This window comes from Centropristis striata, chromosome 4, assembly GCF_030273125.1.
Source record: "Centropristis striata isolate RG_2023a ecotype Rhode Island chromosome 4, C.striata_1.0, whole genome shotgun sequence".
In the NCBI taxonomy this organism is placed as follows: domain Eukaryota; kingdom Metazoa; phylum Chordata; class Actinopteri; order Perciformes; family Serranidae; genus Centropristis; species Centropristis striata.
Window position 1 is genome coordinate 26,326,168 of NC_081520.1, and position 23,366 is coordinate 26,349,533.

Genomic DNA, 23,366 nt, shown 5'->3' on the forward strand with positions numbered 1-23,366 from the left:
AAAAGTTAATCCTGAGGGTCAGTTTGGGCAGAGTTTCAGTATGTTGGTTGAATACCATTTAAATATAGAAACTGCTCTCTATATTATAGTACACAGCACTCACCAGCAGAGGGCAGTCTCTACTGGTGGAGCAGGCAGCTGAACTTACAGAGGTAGTGACTACAATACGACTAAAAAGAGTATTTCCAGTTTAGTCTCGATAAAAACAATGAGCCAACCGACACGGAGCAAGCTGTTTTTGGGAGTTTAATTTTGTACATTTAACTCTAAAGAACAAGAGAGAGCCACTGCAGCACGCCTCAGCAGACAGTTTGCAAAAATATAAATACCGTCATATTGTTTCCCCAGAAAAATAGATACAGAGTCAACTGAGGATGACATGAATATTAATCATATACCTAATTTCACTGTAGTTCATCCAATAGTTATAGATAGATATAGACATTTTACTCAAAGCCACAATTATAAACTGTGTGGAGGCTTCACAGTAAAAGTCAGAGTCATCAGACGGTTCATGTCCTGAAGAGCTGCAACATTTTTATGAAAAAAACTCAACACAAGCATGGCTGAAAAACCAACAGTGTAAAGCAGAGGTCGGCAACCTTGACTAACTAATGAGCCTTTGTTTGCCAAAAAAAGAGAAAAAATGTCAGAATGGAGCCGCAAGCTTTATTCCAATTCTCACAATGAAGATAAAATGAGCCAACTAAGATCACTAACAGCTCATAATGAGCATTCATTAATTGTTTTGTTTTTCGTCAGAATGCAGCGAGGACCCAAAGTGCAAAAAAAAAAGCTTGATACCAGTGAAATATCTTACCTCGCTGTGAAACTCAGAACTAGAGTTGAAGTTGGCAAAATGTAGAGATTAAGGCACTGGGCCGTAGACTTTTGTAAGCTATGATGCACATTTTAGTTGACAAAAAGGATTTAAAAAAATATAAGTTACACATTGTCACAATTGAAGTAAACAAATTGCTTTGGGCCGACACCATTGATACATGAAAATTAAAAATTAACTAAAGAGCCACAGGTTGCCGACCCATGGTCTAAAGGAAGAGGAGAAAAATAAAAAAATTGGTAAAATCCATGTTTTTTGGGGGATATCAGCCAATCAGAGGTTCTCTTACAATCTGCCTCAGGCACCAGTTTAACATCAGTCAGGGTCTTTAAATGTCTTGCAGTGGAGACGCTCTGCATGTCACAGCTCTGTGAACAGTTTACTCTGGCTGTAAGAAGTCATCTAAGCACACATCATCATCATCATCATCATCATCATCATCATCATCATCATCATCAGGATGTAAAGTTATTTAAACACTACATCCAGGGAAGTTTTACAAAGTGCTCAATTTTAACTGATGCAGCAAATTCTTCCATTTGCTGCTAAATTTTATTCATACAGATGCAAACGTAAAATAATAAAATAAAATACATTTTTATACAGTCTGTGAGCAGGTTTAATGGTTCACTGGAACCAAAGCTGAAAAAACATCAGAAACCCCAAAACAAAACGACCTTCGATGGCAAACTTCAATAAAGCATCTTTATATGAATTCACATCCATGTTTGTTTTCTCTTTCAGATTCACAATCACAGGCATCGACTCCACAGAACCCACAGCAGTGACGGAGTGGAAACAACAGAAAACATTTCTGCATGTAAACGGTGAAAAGGTCAACAAGCCACAAAGAAGCTCATTAGCATCGTATCTGTCAAAATATACTGTGTATATAGAAATATAAATACAAACAGGCAATAAAAATGAAAATAAAAGTTTGCCGCTGTGATCGATTCCTCCCAGTGTATGTACATCAAGGCTTACAAAGCTGATAAAGTCAGGGGTTAAATCACATCAGACATGTTCCCTCTCATCCATCACCATCTCCTCCTCATGTGCATTTAATCAGCTGTCCTTCTCTTTAATCCACCTTGTACACTGACACTAATCTGCATCATTCGTCTGATCGTCCCTGCTCTGCTGCTTCACTCCATCTTGGACATCTCAAACTTCGTCGTCATGGTTTCCTGCAACACAAAGCACATCATCGCACTGAATCACTGGAATTTTCATTGTAATAATAATAAAATTGTTTCCATCTGGTTCTTTTCCCTCTAGTGAGCTGCTATGGGTGCGGCTTGGGAGAGAGGATCCACCCAACTTCACCGGTTAGCCGCTAATGACTAGTCAACGCTGATTGATACGGTTGAGGTGGCGATTTTGTGCATGCGTGATTCATTTGCAGACTGGACGCTTTGAAAAAGTCTCTAGAGGGTCTGAATAGTCTAAATATAGAGACAAAATCGATAAGTTGGCAGCACTGCTTGCCGCGTCGGTCTGTTGTCACATTGGAACTCTGTTGGTTAGCCGCAACGAAAGTACCTGTATGGAAACAGAGACCGAGGGAAACTAACTAGTGGGTGGAGCCAAAAACACTATTTCCAAAAAGTACTCAGTGGGAACACGCCTATTTATAGTAGAAACATTGTTAATTCCTATGTTATGGCCACCACTTTAAACACCACCCCAGAGGCCAATAATATAACAAGGAAACAGCTTCAAATGCAGAAAACAGGATTTTATTTCACTGACTAAAAGCACTAAACCTGAACCAAAACAACAAGAAATGAAAATAAGGAGCTGACCACACAACGGGCAGCCGGACTTTAAACTGTGAAAACATGTAAAACTAAACTATAAAAAACAAAGGCACAAAAAATAGAATAAACCAAAAGAACAAACCACAAATGGTACACAGGCTATGTGTGTAGTCTGAGGTCAACATGTTGTTCTGAAGAGCAACAATGTCATTTCTCCAGAACACATTCTGAAAAGTTGTTTCACTAAGAGAGAAAAATAAAAGCTTAAAGAGAAGGTATGGTGCTGACCTTCCCCTCAGTCTTAGTTCACACAACCATCGCTCTGTTAACATTCCACAACTTGTCTTTTTAATCAGGAGTCCTGTGTCTATGTCATCTTTTACCAGAAGGAATTTATGGTGACGAGCTGGTCACAGTGCAGATAACTGGGTCAACACCATGGGTCGGAGTTTTAATCTGTGGTTTAAGTTTACTGAAAAATATCACTGTTATGGACAAACAGGTCACTGATATTCTCAATACCACAATAAAAATGGAATCATAAATCTACGTTTCAATAATCTCATACAGAATTCAAAGAACCATAGTTACATCTGTAACCCTCTCTATATTTCATGGTTGCAGAGCACCAGATCATTGTCCTCCAGGTGTTTTATACTGTGCTCAGAAGGAATTTACAGAACTTAGTTACATCTCTTGTTTTACTCTGTTACTCTCCTCTCCTTTGATCTGTGTTTCACCTGGGACGGGGCTTTGCACACGCACACACAGAGCAGAGAAAGGTGAAAGTAAAGAAAAGTGCAGTGATGACTTGTTGCTCTCACTACCAATATTAGCTGCTCTGTTTCAACAATGTTTGGCTAAAAAAAAAAATCCATGCAAGCTGAAATTCAACCGTGGCATCCTGCCATGATAACAGGGACATTTAGCCGGGCCTCCTCCATGCTGCAGCACGAGAACTAGCTTCATCTGACAGCCACCAGGGCATCCGCTAAAAGTCTGTGGTTTTCTGAACTTCTGCATCAACTTGACAGCAAAATTTAGGTTCTTGTGACATCACTAACTGGCACTGGCAAACATCTCTCAAGAAAGTTGTTTGTACAGACATGGTTAATTGAAATTCCTCAAAAAACCATGTTCCATTCATTTTCAGCTGTAAAAGAAGGCCTGTCTGAGTGTGTTTGCTGCAGCGTAAAGCTCCAGTCCCCTCTGTGTGACCTCGGGATGAATATATTCATGTTTGTTAAAACCAGGTGACAGTGTAGCTGCTGTACGGTCCACTGCTCCCTACCGCCTGTCTCTGCTCTCCCTCCATCGTTAATCAGTGGCAGACTAGTTCATGGATGTGACGCCTCAGGGTCTCAGACTTTCTGAATCACTCTCTCCCTTCACGTTGTTAGGGTGATTCCTTTTGTTTGAGACATGATGGATGAAAGTCTTCAGACAGACGACTAACGGAGGAAATCACATTCGACATGAAGAAAACAATTTGTCCGGTTTTAACAAGAAGTCTGGTCTGCAGGAGAGCGAGTGGAGCTTCTCCACAGACCAGCTCTGACTCATCATTTTAAACAGATTGACAGAGAAATGTGTCAGCTGATGGCTGGCTGCAAAACAAAGACAAACTTTTATTTATTTTATTATGTCACGGAGCTCTTTCATGTTTCCCCTTTGTCTTCCTTAACCCTCCTGATATGTTCGTTTTTTCAGGAACAGCAATAACCCAGGGCATGTTTAATTATCCAAAAGTGTCAGAAAGAAAAAAATCCCAATAAACATTGTTTATATTTCATTAATAACTCAATTACTAAGCATTTCAATCAATATCCAGTGCAATGGTGTTCTACCTCTCACAGATCATGGTTCAATGAGGATAATTCACTCTTTTTTCATAAAAAATGCATGTTAAAACTTTTTTTAATGTACATTGGAAATACCTACATATAAAATACAATGGTTTTACATCACATTGGGTTTTTTTTAAATGTATTTTATATATTTTTTATTTTCATGAAAAAATGCTAAAATAGACTAAAATACTTTTAAAATATTTTTAAACTTTGAAATGGGTCAATTTGAGGAGGGTTAAACATTTACCAAAATATCTGTGGTAATTTAATGGCAGGATGGGGAAGACAGGAAGTGTTTGTGAATGAGAATTAATCTGATTCTTGAAGGAAAAATGACCACAGAGTGCTCTGATGTTTGTAAAGCTATCAAATCCAGGTTAATAACACAGAGCACGTCAGAGCACTGAGACGGCTGCAGGGTGAAGCAATATCTTTTTAAATTCTCTCCTTAATCGTGATGAATTACATAATTTATCATTACAGGGATCATGTACAGGTTAGGGTCAGATCTCTCCCTAATTTACCTTTTAAATAACAAGAGAACATTACATAATCTGCCATAAGGACATGGGTACTCAGGAGTTCAGGCAATTATATTCCCTTAACTACCTCATCTAATAATAAGAGAGATCCATGACATTGTTAGTGTTCACTCACATGCAGTTTAAAACACAGAATCAGTGATAAGTGAGCTCCAACCTTCAGTTATTACCACTTGTGCAGTTAATAGATCTGAAGGGACCGACTTTTTAATCTGAGCCGATCAGAAACCCTCTCTCCTTCGTTCCTTCGTTAACAGAAACACCATGAAGGACGCTCCACTGTGTGAGCACTTAATACTTTCTATGGATTTTAATATCTCTCAGTGTTCGTACGGTGGCTTACATAAGAAAGTGATTCTGAATAAGAGGCACTTTGTTGATTGCTGGATTCACTCAGAAAGGTTCAGCCTGCAGATCAAAGAGTCAATCATTTGGAAAATGGTCCAAAAAATGATCGACAGAGCAGAAAAAAAGCTAAATAAACATATTAAATATAGAAAAGAGCTTCATATAAATAAGCAATGTGTCTTATATTTTAAGACACACACACACACACACACACAAGTCACATTGTTCTGCTTGCCATGACAACAGAGAAGAGGATAAACAACAGTGTGACGTAACCGTGGCAACAGATGCTCCCTGCTTTGATTATTTAGCACCCCCTGCTGCCCACAACAGGGACAGACATGAACAGGTGTGTGTGTGTGTGTGTGTGTGTGTGTGTGTGTGTGTCTTCTGCAGGCATACATAAATATTGACAGATTTTCTAATGTTTGCCTCAGTAAAATATTTTTTTAAATGCCTCAGCTGTGTTTTTACCTCATTTGAAGGGCCAAATATTTATGACATAAAGTCATATATTGTTATTTTACAAATACTGTAATTTTCTTTTCCTACATATTTCTGAATATATTTACAGTCTCCCTCCATCTGTCAGAACCCCACAGCCTCGTCAGGTTAAAGGGATTTAGGAATAAATACTAATACTTATAAAGATATTTTCTGTACACAAGTTATTTCAATCTAGACTCTCTGAATCAATGTCAACAGTTTTAAGTTTCCTGCTCACTGCTCCATAAATGAACACTGTTGATCCTCTAAAACAAAACAACTTTACCCTTATTTTCTGTTTTTCTGCTTGAACCTGAAATATTGTCTATACCAGTGGTTTCTAACTTTTGTGCCCAAAGCACACCTGTATTCATCTCTCTATAACACGTGTTATCCCTCTGTGAGTGTATATTTCTCTTTACTTTGATGTGTCGCCCTCCAATAATCAGTGCTTTCCATTCGGACATGGAGCAGCCAGACAGTGGGGAAACGTTTTTACTGAACTATGTCACTTCCAGTAGTCACATAGTCCTCCTTCCTACTTCACTTCCAGCATTTGCATTATTTATTTCCTCTTTAAACTGTCTTTTAGAGCCTAACCAGGAAGGTTTCTGCCCTAAACCTAGCTCAGTACACAGAAACTGCAGCTTTTTTACAGCAGTGAACCGTACGTGTCTGTATAATGACGTGTGCATTTTTTTTAGAATATTGAGTGATATAGGTCATTTTGACCAAAGTGCAAGTGATGTCGACTGCAATTATTACCACATACCTAATGTGTGGTTGGCACACCTGAGTTTGTCTCACACCATTTGGGAACCACTGCTCTACATGTTTCATCTCATCTTATTGTCCGTGTGCAGTTACATTACAGTTCAGTAACCAAGTGAGAAAACTAGAAGGCTTACCTCGTCAGAGTCCAGCAGCGGAGGCAGAGCACTGTGACGAGGAAGGAAAAGCATCAAGTTTAAATGAAAATTAATTTATGTTCCTTCCTGATGTGTAATAATTAATCAGTGTCAACACGCTGACTTACACGTCGGCCATAGATGACGGGATGTTCTCCTCCACCCACCTCAGATCCTCATCCTGACAAACAACAAAGTCGTGTTGAGCTGAAGAGGATTTCATTTATTGCGTGACTTTTCACTGACTGGGTTTGATCAAACTAATGTTTCACATGTTTAAAGACAAAAACCAGACAAGGTCAAATATGATTAACAACGTACAGTTAATGTTTGTGTTTGTGTCTGTGATGTGAATATGTTATAATATTAGTAATTGGTCTGGTTTTGTCCCTTTAATACAAACCAGTAAAGTAGTAATCATGTTAAATGATTATTGTGTCACATTCTATTTTGTCTGGTTGGTGAGCATGAAGACGAGTTTGAATGAGTTAAAACAGCAACTGCTGTCAATCGTCACTCACCAATTTGTTGGCTTTGGCCGAACCGTTGGTCTCATTCTTCATTCCTCTCATTTTCATCCCCTCTGGAGACGCAAAGCAGCAGAAAACAGAGAGAAGAAATATGGAGGTGAAGACGTAATAAACTTTACAGGAGAACTTTCCATCATGTTTCACTAAAAACAGCTGATCATATAGGGAAGATAATATGACTGCATGAAGTCTTTTAACTTAAATCAGTAATTTAACAAGGGGCTGAGAGGCAACTGCTGAACTTTAGAGACAGAAAGGGAGAGGAGATGAAACGAGGAGAGGAGAGGAGAGGAGAGGAGAGGGTGTGTGTGTGTGTGTGTGTGTGCGTGCGTGTGCGTTTCTGACCGAAAGCCTCGTTAATCATAGGCTCCTTCTCCTCTTCCTCACTCTCTTCGTCCAGCAGAGGACTGAAGGCGTACCTGACGCACAAGGAGGGAGAAACCGGCTTTACTTTACAGTTAAAAAAAAATAAAAAGTGTGAGAAACAGCCCCGACATCAGCCTTACCTCTGATTATTGGCTGATGGTCGCCATAGGAACATGATGACCAATAGGATGATGGAGAACAAGAAGCGCCAGAACGCGTCATCGATCCACAGCTCCCTCCAGTCCTACACACACACACACACACACACACACACACACACGCACACGCACACACACACACTTAATGGAAACACTTCAGAAGCACTCAGAAAATCTTCATTTACTGAAAGAAGAAAGATGAAAACTGTTTCTTTCTTCGCTGGCCTGAATATCTGCCAGAGAAGAATTTAAAAAAGGAATCTGAAGAACTTAACTGCGCATTAATGTCAAAATATCCCAACAGAGGAGGTCAAAAGACCCTTTGGAACAATATTATTATGGGATGTTCATAAAACTAAAACTTGACTTTCATTTAAAAAAAATAATATATAGAAGCCATGACTGGTAACCACTAGAATAATAATTTATCACCCAAAATATTAAGTTTATATGCTACTATTTTTCACAAAATAAAATGTTTTGAGATGTAATGTAGCCCTTACATTTATTTAATCAACATTTTTAAAGTTGCAAAACATTCAATGACAACTTATTTAATTTTTTTTCCTTCAATATCTGCATGCAGAAACTGAAGCATAATTAATGTTTTCTTTTTTTTCATATTTAGGAAATTTAAAGAACAACTCAAGTGCAGCACAAGAACAGAGAATTTACTAGACTGGAAATAAAAATGTTAAGAAAAATTTTAAGAGTTTAACTATGTATAAAATGTGTATAAAATGTGGATTTCATCATCTCCGAGTACATAGAACATCTCTGAAACCCAACAAAAGATGGCTTTGAGAGAAAAAAATAGGGAAAAATGATTTTCTGACCAACCTTGCACTAATCGTTTGTGACAAACGCTTTCGTAAGAAAAAATAACTAAATCTGAGTTTAAAATGTTGATATTTGTGTCAGAATCTCTTTATTCTACATGTGTCATTTAAAATAAAGCGTTTGCACTAACCAGATCCTGTTATAAACATTAATTTCTGCTCCTCAGAAACACTGTAAAGCCATAAATGGTCACATGACAAATATTCAGTAAATATCTGTCAATAATGCAGGCCGTTTACACAGAGCAGAGAGGAGAGCACAAGAGAGTTTGGAAAAATAGAAATAGTTCAATATGTCGAATATGTGAAGCAAAATTTTTTTGTTTCCAACATTTGTGACAATTGCATGTTCTAGGAAAATACTGTAAATGTAGATTCAGTAAATGTAGATTCAGTTTATTCAAATTTGTGTTAAAAAATAAGACACTACTTTTTTATGATTTTTGGCAGGACTTAACGGTAACGGTTGTACTGCACACATTTTTTGTGTTCTCTCTAGCCAAAGTGCAGGACAGTATGTAAAATATGACAGGAGTGATAAATGCCATTAACAGCCTGCAGGTCAGAGGCATTTAAACACATGAAAGAAGAGTTGGAGTGCTGCTTCAACAACACAAGGTGACCTGAGTTTGTTACAGTTTAAACTAAACCTGATTTCATCCGAAGTACTCACAGACAAACATTTGGACATCCTGAAGGTCCTGGCGGTCCAGATGATGAAGATGATCGACGCTGAAAAATACAAAACAAACACAAGTTTTATAGACATGAAATGTGGTTCCAGTGAATATTAAAAAGTATTTTTCATACCAATGACAGCAAAGATGAGCGTGTTGGTGAAGTGTCTGTAGAGAGAGAGTTTCACCACGTTCCTCCTCAGCCTCAGCAGCTTCATCGTCTGAGCCAGACTCACAAAGATGTGACGACACAGTCAAGGAACATCAGAGACACGTTACATACGCAAAGACCTGCTGGATCTATTCAATTGTACAAGCTGCACATTGTATCTCTCTCCATCTACTTGTCAGTAATGAATATAAACATTTGACCATACAGTCAAACCTGCATTAACATGTCATGTTCCATTGAGTGCTCAGGGATTTTACTGGACAATAACTATACACATAAACAAACAAAGCAGGAAGAAAAAGAGAGAGGGAAAACAAACTGAGCTGTAGTAAAAAGGGGAAGGTGCAGTTGCGGATATCCACCAGCAGAGGGTAGAGTCGAGCACAGCCAGAGGGATAGCATCCAGGAGGACTACATCACCTTCAGCCTACAGGGGAGAAGAGAAGGACAGGAGAAGAAATGGTAAAAACAGAGGAGAAGAAGAAAGGAGAGTACAGAGAGAACGAGGAGGAAAATAAAGAGGTGGAAAGGAAAACACTGGGAGAATGCAGACACACTGTAAGCAGCTACAGTTTTAAGAGCTAGAACAGATGCACCAGGAGGCGGAAGCTTAACCATCATTCAAGTCTGTAAGAGGCGCAGCAGTATTAGTCTCTGATCAGCCTCCAGCGGCTGCAGGTTCAGCTGCTCAGTGTATCTACTGTGGCTGTCTTTAAGTTGAACCAGACTAATGCACACTTGGACTCACTCTAAGACCTTTTTAAGGCTTCCACACAGACAATTTAATACTCTTTCCACAGTAAAACCAAAGCATATGAGGGCTGAGCTTTGTGTTTGAGATCAACCTGACATTATTGATAGGGTAATATTTCTGTATACATTTGTGTCTCATATAAAATGGAGCAAACACTGAAGTGCCAGAGGCTGCAGTTCTGTGACAGGCCACTTGAGGAAGGCTCCAAAAGTGAGTCAACCCTCATTAGGCACGTTTCCATTAGGTACTTTTCCCTCTAGTGAGCTGGTATGTGTGAGGTTAGCGGCTCAGAAAGTTCCTTCCTCGGGTAGGGACTTTCTGAGCCGCTACTGACTAGTCGACGCTGATTGGATACGGTTGAGGCGGCGACTTTGCGCATGCATGATTCATTTGCAGACTGGTGCAGACTGGAAACTGAGGGGTTAACATCTCCTTCTCTGACTGCAGCTGGGAGAGACTGCTACGGGAGGACTGGGCCGCTTGTGAGTGCTTTGGGGCGGTGCCTGCTACTCGTTAAGAAGTGTAGAAACGAGTCTCCAAAAGTCTCCAATAACACCAGAAAAAGTCGCTAGATTTGTCGCTAGTCGCTTTTTTGAGAAAGAGTCGGTAGAGTGGTCTGAATAGTCTAAATATAGAGACAAAGAGTCTAGAGGGGTCTGATTAGTCGCTAAATATAGTGACAGTCGCTAAGTTGGCAACACTGCTTGCCGTGTCGGTCTGTTGTCACATTGAAACTCCGTTGGTTAGCTGCTACAAAACTACCTGTATGGGAACAGAGGCGGAGGAGAACTAACTAGTGGGCGGAGCCAAAACACTCACCCGCTTTCCAAAAAGTACTCAGAAAGTACTGAGTGGAAACATGGCTATAGACACTCAAACTGTTTTAAGCCTAAAAAGAGAGTTTGGGTCTGTAACTAATATCCTCATTCATAACAACTGTATAGGAGATTTTATATAAATTACCCATTTAATATTTATTAAGGCTTAAAGTTTTGTATAATAAAGGTTGTGTCCGCTTTGAGTGGCTCGCTGCTGCATTCAGAACACCTCAGCTCCTCTTCGGCTTTTGTTGGATCAGCCAGGAGTAATTTTGAATCAGACACTGAGCCAGCGCCACAACACTGATCTTCACAATGAAACTTTAAACTTTACAGGTTATATAAGTCATGCATCAGTCTGCAGTGTGTACATGTTAAAGGATATCCACCAAACAACACAGGAGTCAGTGAAGGCCAGCACTATGTCACACAAAAGTCTACTGCTGTTGTTGTCGCCTCGATCCTGGAGAGAGAAACAGGTTACACACATACACACACATATACGGTATAGAATGGGCTTTATAGTGGCTCAGTGTGTGTGAGACTCACAGTGTTGACTCGGAGGATCCCCTCGATGATGGAGAAGATCAGGTAGAGCAGACCGACCCCAACCACTCTGTGGAGCAGCGCTCCCAGTCTGGGCCTGGGGACAGACCAGACGGAGACACTTAAAGTTTATCTCTCATAATTTTCCACATCTGGTCTGGTTAGACTTTGTCTTAGTCTGATTTAAACTTAAAGATTGGGAGTTGATCTTTCAGCTTACTTGACGATACCGTATCCCAGACTGGCGATGATCACCAGCACTCTGGCCAGAGTCCTCTTCACTGCAGAGAGCACCTCAGCAAACACCACGGCCCCATGGACTGCAGGAGGACACATGACAGCGTGTTATCTCCTGACTCCGCTGTAGGTAAAACACAGTGTGTGTGTGTGTGTGTGTGTGTTCACCTACCTGACAGCCCGTCGTATCTGATGCTCTGGAACTCTGCGTAGTACACGGCTTTCTCTAACATGCCCAGGAAGATGACTCCCCCGATCCAGAACTGGATCCTGAGCAGATCCCTCCAGTAGCACGCCAGCAGGACCAACCACAGCGCCGCCATCAGCACGTACACGATACACATCACCATGTAGAACTGGAGACATGATCAGAGAGAACGATTATGTTTACATGCAGAAGAAATAAAGGTATTTCCAATTTATTACAGGTCAGGTAGCATTTCCGTTAATATTCTGTTGTGAGTGTAGAATTTCCCCATTAAGACATGCGCGATATGTCGATAATATTCAGGTTTAGGAAGCACTCTTTTGACATTTACAGTATGCATCAGCTGCAGAAGTTAAAGAGGGAAGCTGTGTTTGCACAGTTCAACAAAAAATATTAGTGGAATATCATTATTGGCTGTAAACAGCATAGTGGGAAAGTTGTGTTTTTTGGAATAAGGGCAAAAAACACATGCGCACAAACACTTCTGTGCATGTAAACGTAATCGATATAGACTTTGGTAAAACTTGCAGGAGAAAAGTATCTGAACTTGAAAATGTGACAAGGAGAACAAACAAGCCTGCAAGTCATTGTGCAGACATCCATCTGAAATGTTTCTAACGCCTATTATAGAACTCGATTATCTAGAAAAACTCTGTGCTGTTATTTGCCGTTCTGTATAGGGCCACAGATAATGTTTCTCCTGCACATAAGTGAAATTATCTGTCTAAACTAAATATTGGGCCACCTGTCGATGTATTCTGCCCACTCACTAACAGAACACGGTTCAGATTCAAGGTAGAATTTGACATCTTTGGTGGCTGATGCTTTCACAGAGCTTGACAAACTGCGTGCACACCTTTACATACAAACTGTAGCAGGCTCTGTTATTTACAGAAGAACTTATTGTTGACATTAATTGAAATCTACAGATGAGTTGTTCTTTAAATCCCTGAATGTGGAATAAGTTGCGTTATTGCAGTGTGTTCTTACCACCATCATGGGCCACTCAGCAGCTGATATGTAGTCGTGAGGACCCATCATGCTGATCTGCACTGCAAACACAAACACACTCCATCAGATCCACGAATCAGACTCAACATAGAGCAGCTGAGAGGAACATAGCAGCTTCTCAACGACCGGAGCTGATCTGCAGGATCAGGATCAACCCTACCTTATTGTTCTCAGTTAAAAACACAAAGTGCACACAAATAGTCTGCAGAATAAACTTTCACCTTCATGCATTCACCTATATTAAATCTGCATATTTGAATGGAAACTTATAGTAGATCAAGTCTGCACTGTGCTGCTCAATTTGGCAGTAAAGGTTGCATAAAGTATAATTTTAAACATCAGAATACAGTTATCTGTTTCTCTTGTTTGAACAAACAAAGCTACAGGGAAATAAAATAAATGGAGCATCTGGTCTGTTGGAAACAAACACTTTTATCAGTTTGTTATCAGCTTCCAGCAGAAAGAGGAAATCACTGCTGGTTAATGGCTAAACAGGTTGGACAGCAGGGAGGCAACGTGTGTGTGTGTGTGTGTGTGTGTGTGTGTGTGTGTGTGTGTGTGTGTGTGTGTGTGTGTGTGTGTGTGTGTGTGTGTGTGTGTGTGTGTGTGACTGACGCTGCATGCTCCAGGGTGCAGGCTCGGGGGCTGAGCTCTTGTCTCTGATCTCCTTGATGTTGAGGATGAACATGTAGGGTCCGTCCTCCCAGGTCTGAGCCACGGCGTCAAAGTGAGACTGAGGAGAAACAAACAGGTGAAAATAAACACGCCCGCAGCATTATCGGATTTTATTTTGGTTTGAGAACATTGCTAACAAAGTGGTTAGAAAGTATTTCAACTGTTTCCTGAAGGGAGAGGAAATGCATGTTAAAAGAAGTCAGATAGACGGAGGCCAACCACACTGACACACTGACCTGTTTAACAGCAACCGCAGCTTTTCCTGTCGCAGCTGTAGCTCCTCCCTTCTTTTCTGCAGCTTCTCCTTTCTTGACTGCATCTTTCTTTCCTTCATCTTCCTTTTCTGCATCTTTCTTTCCTTCATCTTTCTTTTCTGCAGCTCCTTCCTTCTTTTCTGCAGCTCCTTCCTTCTTTTCTGCAGCTCCATCTTTCTTTTCTGCAGCTCCTTCCTTCTTTTCTGCAGTTCCTTCCTTCTTTTCTGCAGCTCCATCTTTCTTTTCTGCAGCTCCTTCCTTCTTTTCTGCAGTTCCTTCCTTCTTTTCTGCAGCTCCTTCCGTCTTGTCGGGCTGAGAGACAAAGAGCAGTGAAAGCAGTGAGTCAAACAGCATTTAATAATTCAACATCTAAAATAAACAAAGAGCTTCAGAAAGCATGGACTTGTGTTCTACTGTGGGACAGGAAAAATAAGAACTTAATAACACAGCAGAATTATCAAATGTAATTATTGCATTCATTTTATAATAGTACTGAATTGTTCAGTGGTGTTTTTTTCTATCCATTCTGTTTAAACCTGTTATTTCTGCACAGATGCAGAAAAAGAGGATTCAAATTATTCGGTAACATTAGATTCCAGTGTGAACGTGTCACATTATTTCTGACATGTGATCTAAACATTTCTGGTTTGACTGAAAAAAATGTATGCTGCTTCCTGCTGGACGAGCAGCATGGTCATCACCTGCTGCTGAGGCTCTGCCTCTCTCCTCCTCCTGCCGAGATCGTGCTCTGTGGTTGGCTGAAAAACAAACAGAAGAGGTATCTGTATCATATCTGACAGAAACAAAAGTTATGAAGAGTTATGAATGATTGTTATTACGACAGACAGGTTTGCAGAGTTAGCACAATCTAAAACCTACTACCAAATCTACTACCAAAATAATAAATTAGAATAAAAAACCTTTATGGATAAACCAATTTGGCATAAATAAATAACATGAAAAGGTAAATAAAGGTGGGCATTAAAAAAAGTGATTAAAAAAATAACTATCATAAATAATAATAAATATAATTGAAAACTAAAACTTTGAAATTTTCTTCCTTATTTATTTGAATTTATTCTCTTTTATTCCCTTTTTATTTATTTTTTTATTTAATTTTTTTGTTATTATGTATGAATGTATTTAGTGATTTATTTTATTATTATTATTATGATTTATTCTCACCTGTTGCTGCTGCGTTTCTGTCAGTCGGGTTTTCATCTCGAATGTTTCGAGGCCGAACTGTAAACCAAAACACACACATTTTTACATACACGCAGAGTGTGTGTGTGTGTGTGTGTGTGTGTGTGTGTGTGTGTGTGTGTGTGTGTGTGTGTGTACACCGTGTTGGAGATCGTGTGTGTGTGTGTGTGTGTGTGTGTGTGTGTGTGTACCATGTTGGAGATCGTGTGTGTGTGTGTGTGTGTGTGTGTGTGTGTGTGTGTGTGTGTGTATGTGTGTGTGTATGTGTGTGTGTGTGTGTGTGTGTATGTGTGTGTGTGTGTGTGTGTGTGTGTGTGTGTGTGTGTGTACCATGTTGGAGATTGTGTGTGTGTGTGTGTGTGTGTGTGTGTGTGTACCGTGTTGGAGATTTTGTGTGTGTGTGTGTGTGTGTGTGTGTGTGTGTGTGTGTGTGTGTGTGTGTACCGTGTTGGAGATTTTGTGTGTGTGTGTGTGTGTGTGTGTGTGTACCGTGTTGGGGCTCATGTGTGGTTTGCAGCTGATTTCAGAATATTGATGGAAAACATAAAATCCACTTCCTCCTTCTTTATTGACATTTGTAGACTTGAAGTAATTTTCTCGGCTCTTCGTCTGCAGACAAACAAACAAACACACAAACAAACAAAAGCTGTTGAGAGACGAGCAGCACAGAGGTGAAACAGGAGGATCACCAGATGTCAGATTAATAAAAAAATAAACAGAAACAAAGAACCATCTCTGGGATCACTGCAGAACTATACATTAACAATAAATTTGCAGACTGTTTTCTTGATTAATCAATTAATTATCTATTAATCTAACTAACTATTATATATATATATATTACTATTTATTTTTAATTATTCTTTAATATTTGTATAAATGTCTGATAAAATCTGATACTGATTAACTGATACTGAATATATTTTAGTGATTTTTTAAAATCTAATCAGTGTAAAGCCAGGAACATCCCGGCCAGTCGGGTACGCGTCTGTTTGGCGTGTTCATCTGCGTCGGGGAAGCGCGGAAGCTGTCGGGCCTCATCGGGCCCGATTCGACATGTTCAATCGGGGAGCGTTGGCCGTTGGGAGAGTAGACTCGTCGGGTCCTCTGATTGGCGAATCAACACAGTGTGTGGGAAGGGCGGAAGTGACGAGAGTAAACATACACATGGCACGGGAGAGACAACTATATCTTGCTTCGTTTTTTGCATCGTTTTTTAAAAATAAGCTGGAAGCCATCAGCTCACCCGAAGCGACCATTTTGCAGCGAAGCTTTGTTTTCCAAAACGTCCAAAATGTTTTCTCCAAACTAATAACAAGCTTAATGCTGTGTGCGCTTTGTTTTTAAGCTCCATGGTTACTTCTATGGTTTCTCCATTACATCATTTCCTGCTTTCATGTTTTGGATGACAGTCACGAGACTAGCGCCACCCGTTGTTAGGGAGACTTATTGCATCTCACGCAAGCGCAAAACATACAGGCTGCTGTGTAGTCGGCAGTCGTCGTGGCGGTGTGTTTCACTGCTTTTTTTCACCACAAGAGCTCGTCTGAGTCGGGTCCCATTGGGTCCCGTCGGAGCGGTGTGTGGGGGCCTTAACTTTGCAGAGTCATGTTGCTGCACCGTGCACACAGAAAAAAAAACATTTTTCTAACTGTATATTAGCATTTTTACAAATCTGGACCTGAGAGTTTTGATTGGTTGAGGATCTGAACTACAGTAGAATATAGCAGTTGAGTAGAATAAAGTAGAATGAAGTAGAAAACAGTAGAATAAAGTAGAAACAGCGTCTCACTTCCAGGTTGAAGACTTCATCATAGCAGTGAGAGTTCCGCAGGTACCAGGAGACGTTGAGCTGCACCGGAGACGACGAGTTACAGGTCTCTGCCACCACTGACACACACACACACACACACACACACACACACACACACACATATATATATTAACCTCAGAAAGTAAAATAAAAACGCCCTGCAACTCACATTTATCTTCTGCTCTGATAAAAACATGTTTCCTTACTTTAAATAAATTAACCAGAAGTAGAAGAAGCAGGTGTGGTTTTACCTTTCAGGTGGATCAGCGAGTTGTTGAACAGAGTCTTAGCGAACACAAACAAGTTCTGCTTCTTCACAACATCCTGAAACAAACAAACAAACAAACAGAATAATCAGATTTCTCAGGTGAAGATAATCTTTGTGTCTGTCAGATTATTATGATCCATAACTAAAACTTCTCTTCAGTAAATGTTTAAACACTGTAAAACTGATATTTATCTGACAGATCAGTGGAACCGGTCTGACATCCTGGAGCCTTTAAGAATTTTCAAAATAAAACAGTTTAAGAAGAGAAAGCTGTGACATGTCTCTCTGGACTGAAACTGAACACTGGAGACAGACAACGACTTATTTATCAGGAACAAAGCTGAACAATAACTGATACTCTTCCTGTTACTGGAACAGGAAGTTAAACATGAAACTGAAGCTTTCCAGAGTTTACGGTTAGTTATAGAAGAGTCCTGAGTCACAGAGACAGCAGGAACAGAATGAGCCACTTCTCAACCACAATAAACAACACGACACCTCTTTATTCGCCCTGAATGAAGATAAAGACAAAGAAAAGATCGGATCAGTTTCAGTTTCAGTTTGAGTAAAAAGATTTTCTGCAGTTGGTTTTTCCTCCCACTGATCCCTCCTTCTGTCTTTCCTTCCTTGGCTGAAGCTGTTTTTCATGAAGCAGAAGCTGTGAGAACAGAACTGACAGCTGTGTTGCAGATTCCATCCACTACTCCAAAATTAAATTAAAAAAAAAAAATTAGACTCCAGGACTGCGAGGTGACACAACAACCAAGTTTACTTTTTGCAGTTATCTCATAAACGGTTCGACTTGGAGACAAGTATATTCAAGCAATTTAATCTAAGAATTATTCTGCTGTAAAAGTGAAAATCCCGTGTTCCACCTCTCTTCACAAACTGTTCAGAGAATCATTCTAAACTTCGTCCGGATCATATTTATCTTCGTTTGTTAAAGTAAATACGTTCAAATATTTGCAGTAACTCCTGAATTTGTTGAGATATTAACCTGAACTTATTAAACTGCATCAGTTTGACCTGCAGGGGGCGCCACACACCAAGGTCACGTCTCCTGATCGCCTTTATGGAATTGTAAGAAATTAATTTTGTACGTTTTTTATTTCAAACTTTAAAATGAAAATAAATCACCTGCAGGTTTCTCAACATCCGCTGAACTCACTGAACGTCACGTTTTATTTCTTTAAATGAATAATAATTATATATTATATAAATATGCAAAATAAATTCTAACATCTGAACGAGTTTCACTCAAACACACCAAAATTGACACAAGTGGGTGTTTTGCATTCTAAATATTACCATTTATATTACTTATAATTATTATTATTATTATTTTCTGTTTCAGATTCATTTTTCTACTTAAAATTTTTTTGTGTTCGCAGCACCTGAAACCAACAGAATAATTTTAATTTGTGAATTTTTAGCTTCAACATGTTTTGATTGTTTTCAGTGTTTCAGAATCAGAAGTTCTTTACACTTGATGTCATTTCCTCAAACTGTGAGACGGTGTGTGTGTGTGTGTGTGTGTGTGTGTGTGTGTGTGTGTGTGTGTGTGTGTGTGTGTGTGTGTGTGTGTGTGTGTGTGTGTGTGTGTGTGTGTGTGTGTGTGTGTGTGGCACCTTGTCTCTCTGACGATACGTCACCGTCTCAGAGACTCGAAGGTCGAGGGTTCGAATCCCACGAGGAGAACGAGTCCGACTCTCTGGCTCGGGTGTGTTTTATATTTTCAGGAGCTCACTGAGTTCAAACTTTGATCTGTTTCATTATGGACGTATCTAATTTATTTTGACTCCAGCCTGTAAATAATCTGAATAATCCGATGAGACTTTTAGGCCATTTTTTTCATATTTCTTCCATACTTATAAGAACATAAATAATTTACTTAATAAAAATTATGTTTCTCTTCATTGTTATGCTCATTTTAAGAAAACTGTGTTAAGGTGGATAAACATTTAGGGCAAATATTTCCTACATTAACTGATGAAATGTTTTATCCCTAATTGTAAAAAAAAAAAAAAAAAAAAAGGAAAATGACCATTATAATATCAATTCATTACCATTAACCGCTTATCCGCATTCGGGTCGCCGGTCACTGGAGCCTATCCCAGCTGACATTGGGCGAGAGGCGGGGTACACCCTGGACAGGTCGCCAGACTATCGCAGGGCTGACATATATAGACAGACAATCACGCTCTCATTAACTCCTACGGGCAATTCAGAGTCACCAATAAAACCTAAGTGCATGTTTTTGGACTGTGGGGGGAAGCCTGAGTACCCGTTGGGAACCCGGAAGAACATGCAAACTCCACACAGAAGAGCAGCAGGCTGGAGGCGAACCGGCGACCCTCTTGCTGTGAGGCGCTAACCACTACACCACCGTGTAGCCGCCATTATAATATTCCCAGAGAAAATGTTAAACCTTAAAATTCTTAATTGTATTCAACATTGAGTCCAAAACTCAACGATCCTCACTGATATAAATAAGAAACTGGGAAAGAGTGTTGGGCATTTATATTTAGAAATGCTGAATAACTAATAACTAATTACAGAAACAGCTGTAGATCATTATTATTATTATATTATTATTATCATTAGTTATAATAATATCATCATTATTAGCTGCCCTCTAGGGGCCACAAAGTTGCAAAGTAAATTTTATCTGCACATTTGTTATTAAAATCCACATGTAGAAAGAAATATAAATATTCTATATTTACATTTTTCTCTAAAAAAATGTTCTTCTAAATTTTAGTTGGCAGTAAAAAATTCCATTAACATGCAACAACTTCAACAGATAAATGATCGGAAATCAGAAGATATCATGGCACACAAGAAAAACTCAGACATTTTATTTAAGTTAAGTGTAATAACGATGCAGAAATACTCTACTACAACTAAAAGTCCTGCATTTACAATAAAAATATAAAAGTATGAGCATTAAAATAAACTTCGAGCACAGGAACTGAGAGTACTTCTTGCACACTTAGGCCTACTTGTAATAACTGGATAGTGATTATTATTATTTTAATGGGCTGATTTCACTTTGTTTATACATATGTATCGCTGAGGATCTAACTAAAGTTAAAGATAGATGTAGATGTAGCGCAGTAAAATGTACAGTACCTCTCTGTGTGCTGTAGTAGAAATATAAAACTGGAGGAAATGGGAATACTCAAATAATGAAGAAGTAACTCAAATTAAAGTAGTTGACTTAATGTCTGTATCACTTTCATGTTTCTGACTCGGCGCTTGTTTTGGACCAGCGGAACCACTTTGCCAGCACCTTTAAGTTCCTATCCGAACCGCTTTAACAGGTGAAACTATCATAAAACTACCAGAAACTTTCAGAAACTTTGAGATAAACCGATAAAACAGCATCAGTATCGAACAGGGACTCACGCTGTCGATGTCCAGGATCCATTTCCCGGGTTCGGACACGGCACCGAGCGGCCCGATCAGCCCGCTGGACACCAGCAGCAGCAGCACCCAGGACCAGAGTCCCGGTCCGGCCCGACCCGGACCCGAGGAGCTCGACATTTGAGCCAGGAAGAATTAAAAACCAGCAGCACCAACGAAGCCACCGCGACAACTCACAACAAGCTGGACATTTCCTGGTTCCGGTTGACGTTAGCGGGGAGCGAATGGTGCGTTCAGGTGTCGTGGTAAAGTTAACTTTATATGTTGTTTTTCTATGTTAGACATGCAACAAATGTCCGTGTCATCCCTACAAATAAATGTAGAGATGTAGTCTCTGACTGTGACTACAAGATAACAATTAATATTATCATTAAGGTTGTGTTTATTTAATAGTAATCCTTAGTCTACGCACTTAGACTTATTTTGAAAGTATTAACCGAAAGTGATACGGTGCTACAATGTCTAGCATGACAGAAAGTTTTGTAGTTCCATACGGTGGCCACAAGAGGGCAGCACCAGCGTGATCCACACCAGAAACACCTTTCAAATCAGTTTAATATATATATTTATTGGGTGTTGCAGTTTTCTTTATCATGACAACTGTGAATTCAATAAATAATAATATATAATAATTCATATGTATTATAACAACTAAATAATAGACAGTACATGATTAAAAATTAGATTTTTTTTAAAAACCTCACACATAATATTTTTTATATGTAATCAAGTCAGTGAGTACAGCAATTTCCTCCCTGGGATAATTAAAGTATTTCTGACTCTGATTCTGATTTATTCCTCTACACATACAATGACATCAGAATAAGAATGAATACTTTATTTTAAAAGGAGTAGAATAACGGTATATGAATTAATAGTCTCTATCTATGACCACTACATAGAATAAAAAAAACGATTTCATGATAGAGATTTAACTCAATCAACTTCAAACTCCATTAGTATCATCTTAAGACCTTTGTGATTAAACAATAGTTCCTTTCTTTTTTTTCCAATAAAGTGGATGTGGCGACTTGGTGAATTTGGAGGACTCGCCATGTACAGGACTTTGCTCTAACTTGAGCATACATTTACATTTAGTCATTTAGCAGATGCTTTTATCCAAAGCGACTTACAGGAAAAAAGGGGATCAATCAAGGTATAGTGTGATAAGAGTCATTAGTGCAGCAATAAGTGCTAGTGACAATTCTTTAAGGAGTAGAGTTGTCGTGTGGTGCTAGGAGAGAAGATGCTCTCTGAAGAGCTGGATCTTCAGGAGTTTTTTAAAGGTAGAGAGGGACGCCCCTGCTCTGGTAGGAACTGGTAGTGCGTTCCACCAACGGGGAACAACAAACACAAAGAGTCTGGATTGCCTTGGACCAACGGGGGGCAGAGCCAGGCGCCGTTCATTGGAAGAGGTAGGTGGGTGCAGTACCAGAGACAACTCTGTGGGCGAGCATTAGAGATTTGAATTTGATGCGGGCTGCAACAGGTAGCCAGTGGAGGTCGATGAGCAGCGGTGGGACAAATGACCTTTTTGGCTGGTTGTAGACCAGGCACGCCGCCACGTTCTGGATCATCTGAAGGGGTTTCACTGTGCAGGTTGGCAGGAGGGTGTTACAGTAATCAAGTTTTGAGATGACAACAGCTTGTGTCAAGAGTTGAGTGGCATGTTGAGTCAGGTAAGGTCTGATTTTTCTGATGTTGTAAAGTGCAAAGCGGCATGACCGGGCAACAGAGGCAACATGACTGGAAAAGGTGAGTTGGTCATCAATCATCACACCTAAGTTCTGCACCACCCTGGTGGGGGCAAGACACAGGGAGTCAATCTTGATGTTGATGTTGTGGTGTATTGTAGGTTTAGCAGGGAGGACCAGCAGTTGAGTTTTTTGAAAGGTTCAGCTGGAGGTGATGTGCCCTCATCCAAGTGGCGATGTCTGAGAGGCAGTCAGAGACCCGTGCAGAGACCGATGGGTCATCAGGAGGAAATGACAGATAGAGCTGAGTGTCATCTGCATAGCAGTGATAGGAAAAGCCATGTGAGCGGATAACCTGACCCAGAGAGGTGGTGTAGATAGCGGACAGCAGGGGTCCCAGCACTGAGCCCTGGCGAACCCCTGTGGTCAGGTAATGCGAAGTTGACAACAGTCCACGCCAGGATACACTGAATGAGCGTCCTGTCAGGAAGGATTCAAACTGACAAAGAGCCAAGCCAGAGATGCCCATTTTAAAGAAAGTAGAGAGGAGGATGCGATGGTTAACTCTGTCAAAGGCAGCTGACAAGTCAAGCAGAATGAGAACTGAGGACTTTGCTGCTGCTCTTGCTTCTTTCAGCAGTTTCAGTCAAGTGACCGCTCTTGAAACCTGATTGATTTGGATCAAGAAGATTGTTCTGTAGGAGGAATTCTGAAAGTTGCTTAGTGACCGCCCATTCAATAGTTTTGGATAAGAATGGAAGAAGTGAGACAGGACGATAGTTCTCGACTTCAGCAGGGTTGAGAGAGGGTTTCTTGAGAAGAGGTGTTACCTGAGCTGCTTTGAATGCAGTGGGAAAAGTGCCGGAGGACAGTGACGCGTTAATCACATGTGTGACAGCTGGCGTGATGGTTGGGCTAATGGACTCAAGACGGTTTGTTGGTATAGGGTCCAACGAGCATTTAGCAGGAGCATTTACTGCAA

The 23,366-nt window shown here is 40.0% G+C and overlaps 1 protein-coding gene across 3 annotated transcripts; it reads right to left on the reverse strand.

Annotated features, from left to right (window-relative positions):
- Nucleotides 1–232: 232 nt before the first annotated feature.
- Nucleotides 233–20,865, reverse strand: zgc:162698 (Transmembrane protein 87A-like). Of its 3 annotated transcripts, XM_059331278.1 has the most exons (22): nt 20,673–20,865; nt 17,248–17,320; nt 16,976–17,073; nt 15,673–15,792; nt 15,166–15,222; nt 14,682–14,738; nt 14,233–14,292; nt 13,963–14,190; nt 13,667–13,784; nt 13,031–13,092; nt 12,005–12,188; nt 11,816–11,915; nt 11,599–11,692; nt 11,433–11,512; nt 9,439–9,545; nt 9,302–9,360; nt 7,772–7,875; nt 7,611–7,684; nt 7,257–7,318; nt 6,864–6,916; nt 6,736–6,766; nt 233–2,028 (listed from the first exon to the last, which is right to left on the reverse strand). In XM_059331278.1, exons 1-22 carry the CDS (start codon nt 20,808–20,810, stop codon nt 1,987–1,989), a joined length of 2,001 nt encoding a protein of 666 aa, XP_059187261.1. In that variant the 5' UTR covers nt 20,811–20,865; the 3' UTR covers nt 233–1,986. The 3 variants fall into 3 exon arrangements, with proteins under 3 accessions (XP_059187261.1, XP_059187260.1, XP_059187259.1); XM_059331277.1 differs by lacking the exon at nt 11,433–11,512 and adding an exon at nt 9,834–9,904 and having other exon boundaries at nt 13,963–14,292; XM_059331276.1 differs by having other exon boundaries at nt 13,963–14,292.
- Between the last annotated feature and the right edge of the window lie 2,501 nt (nt 20,866–23,366).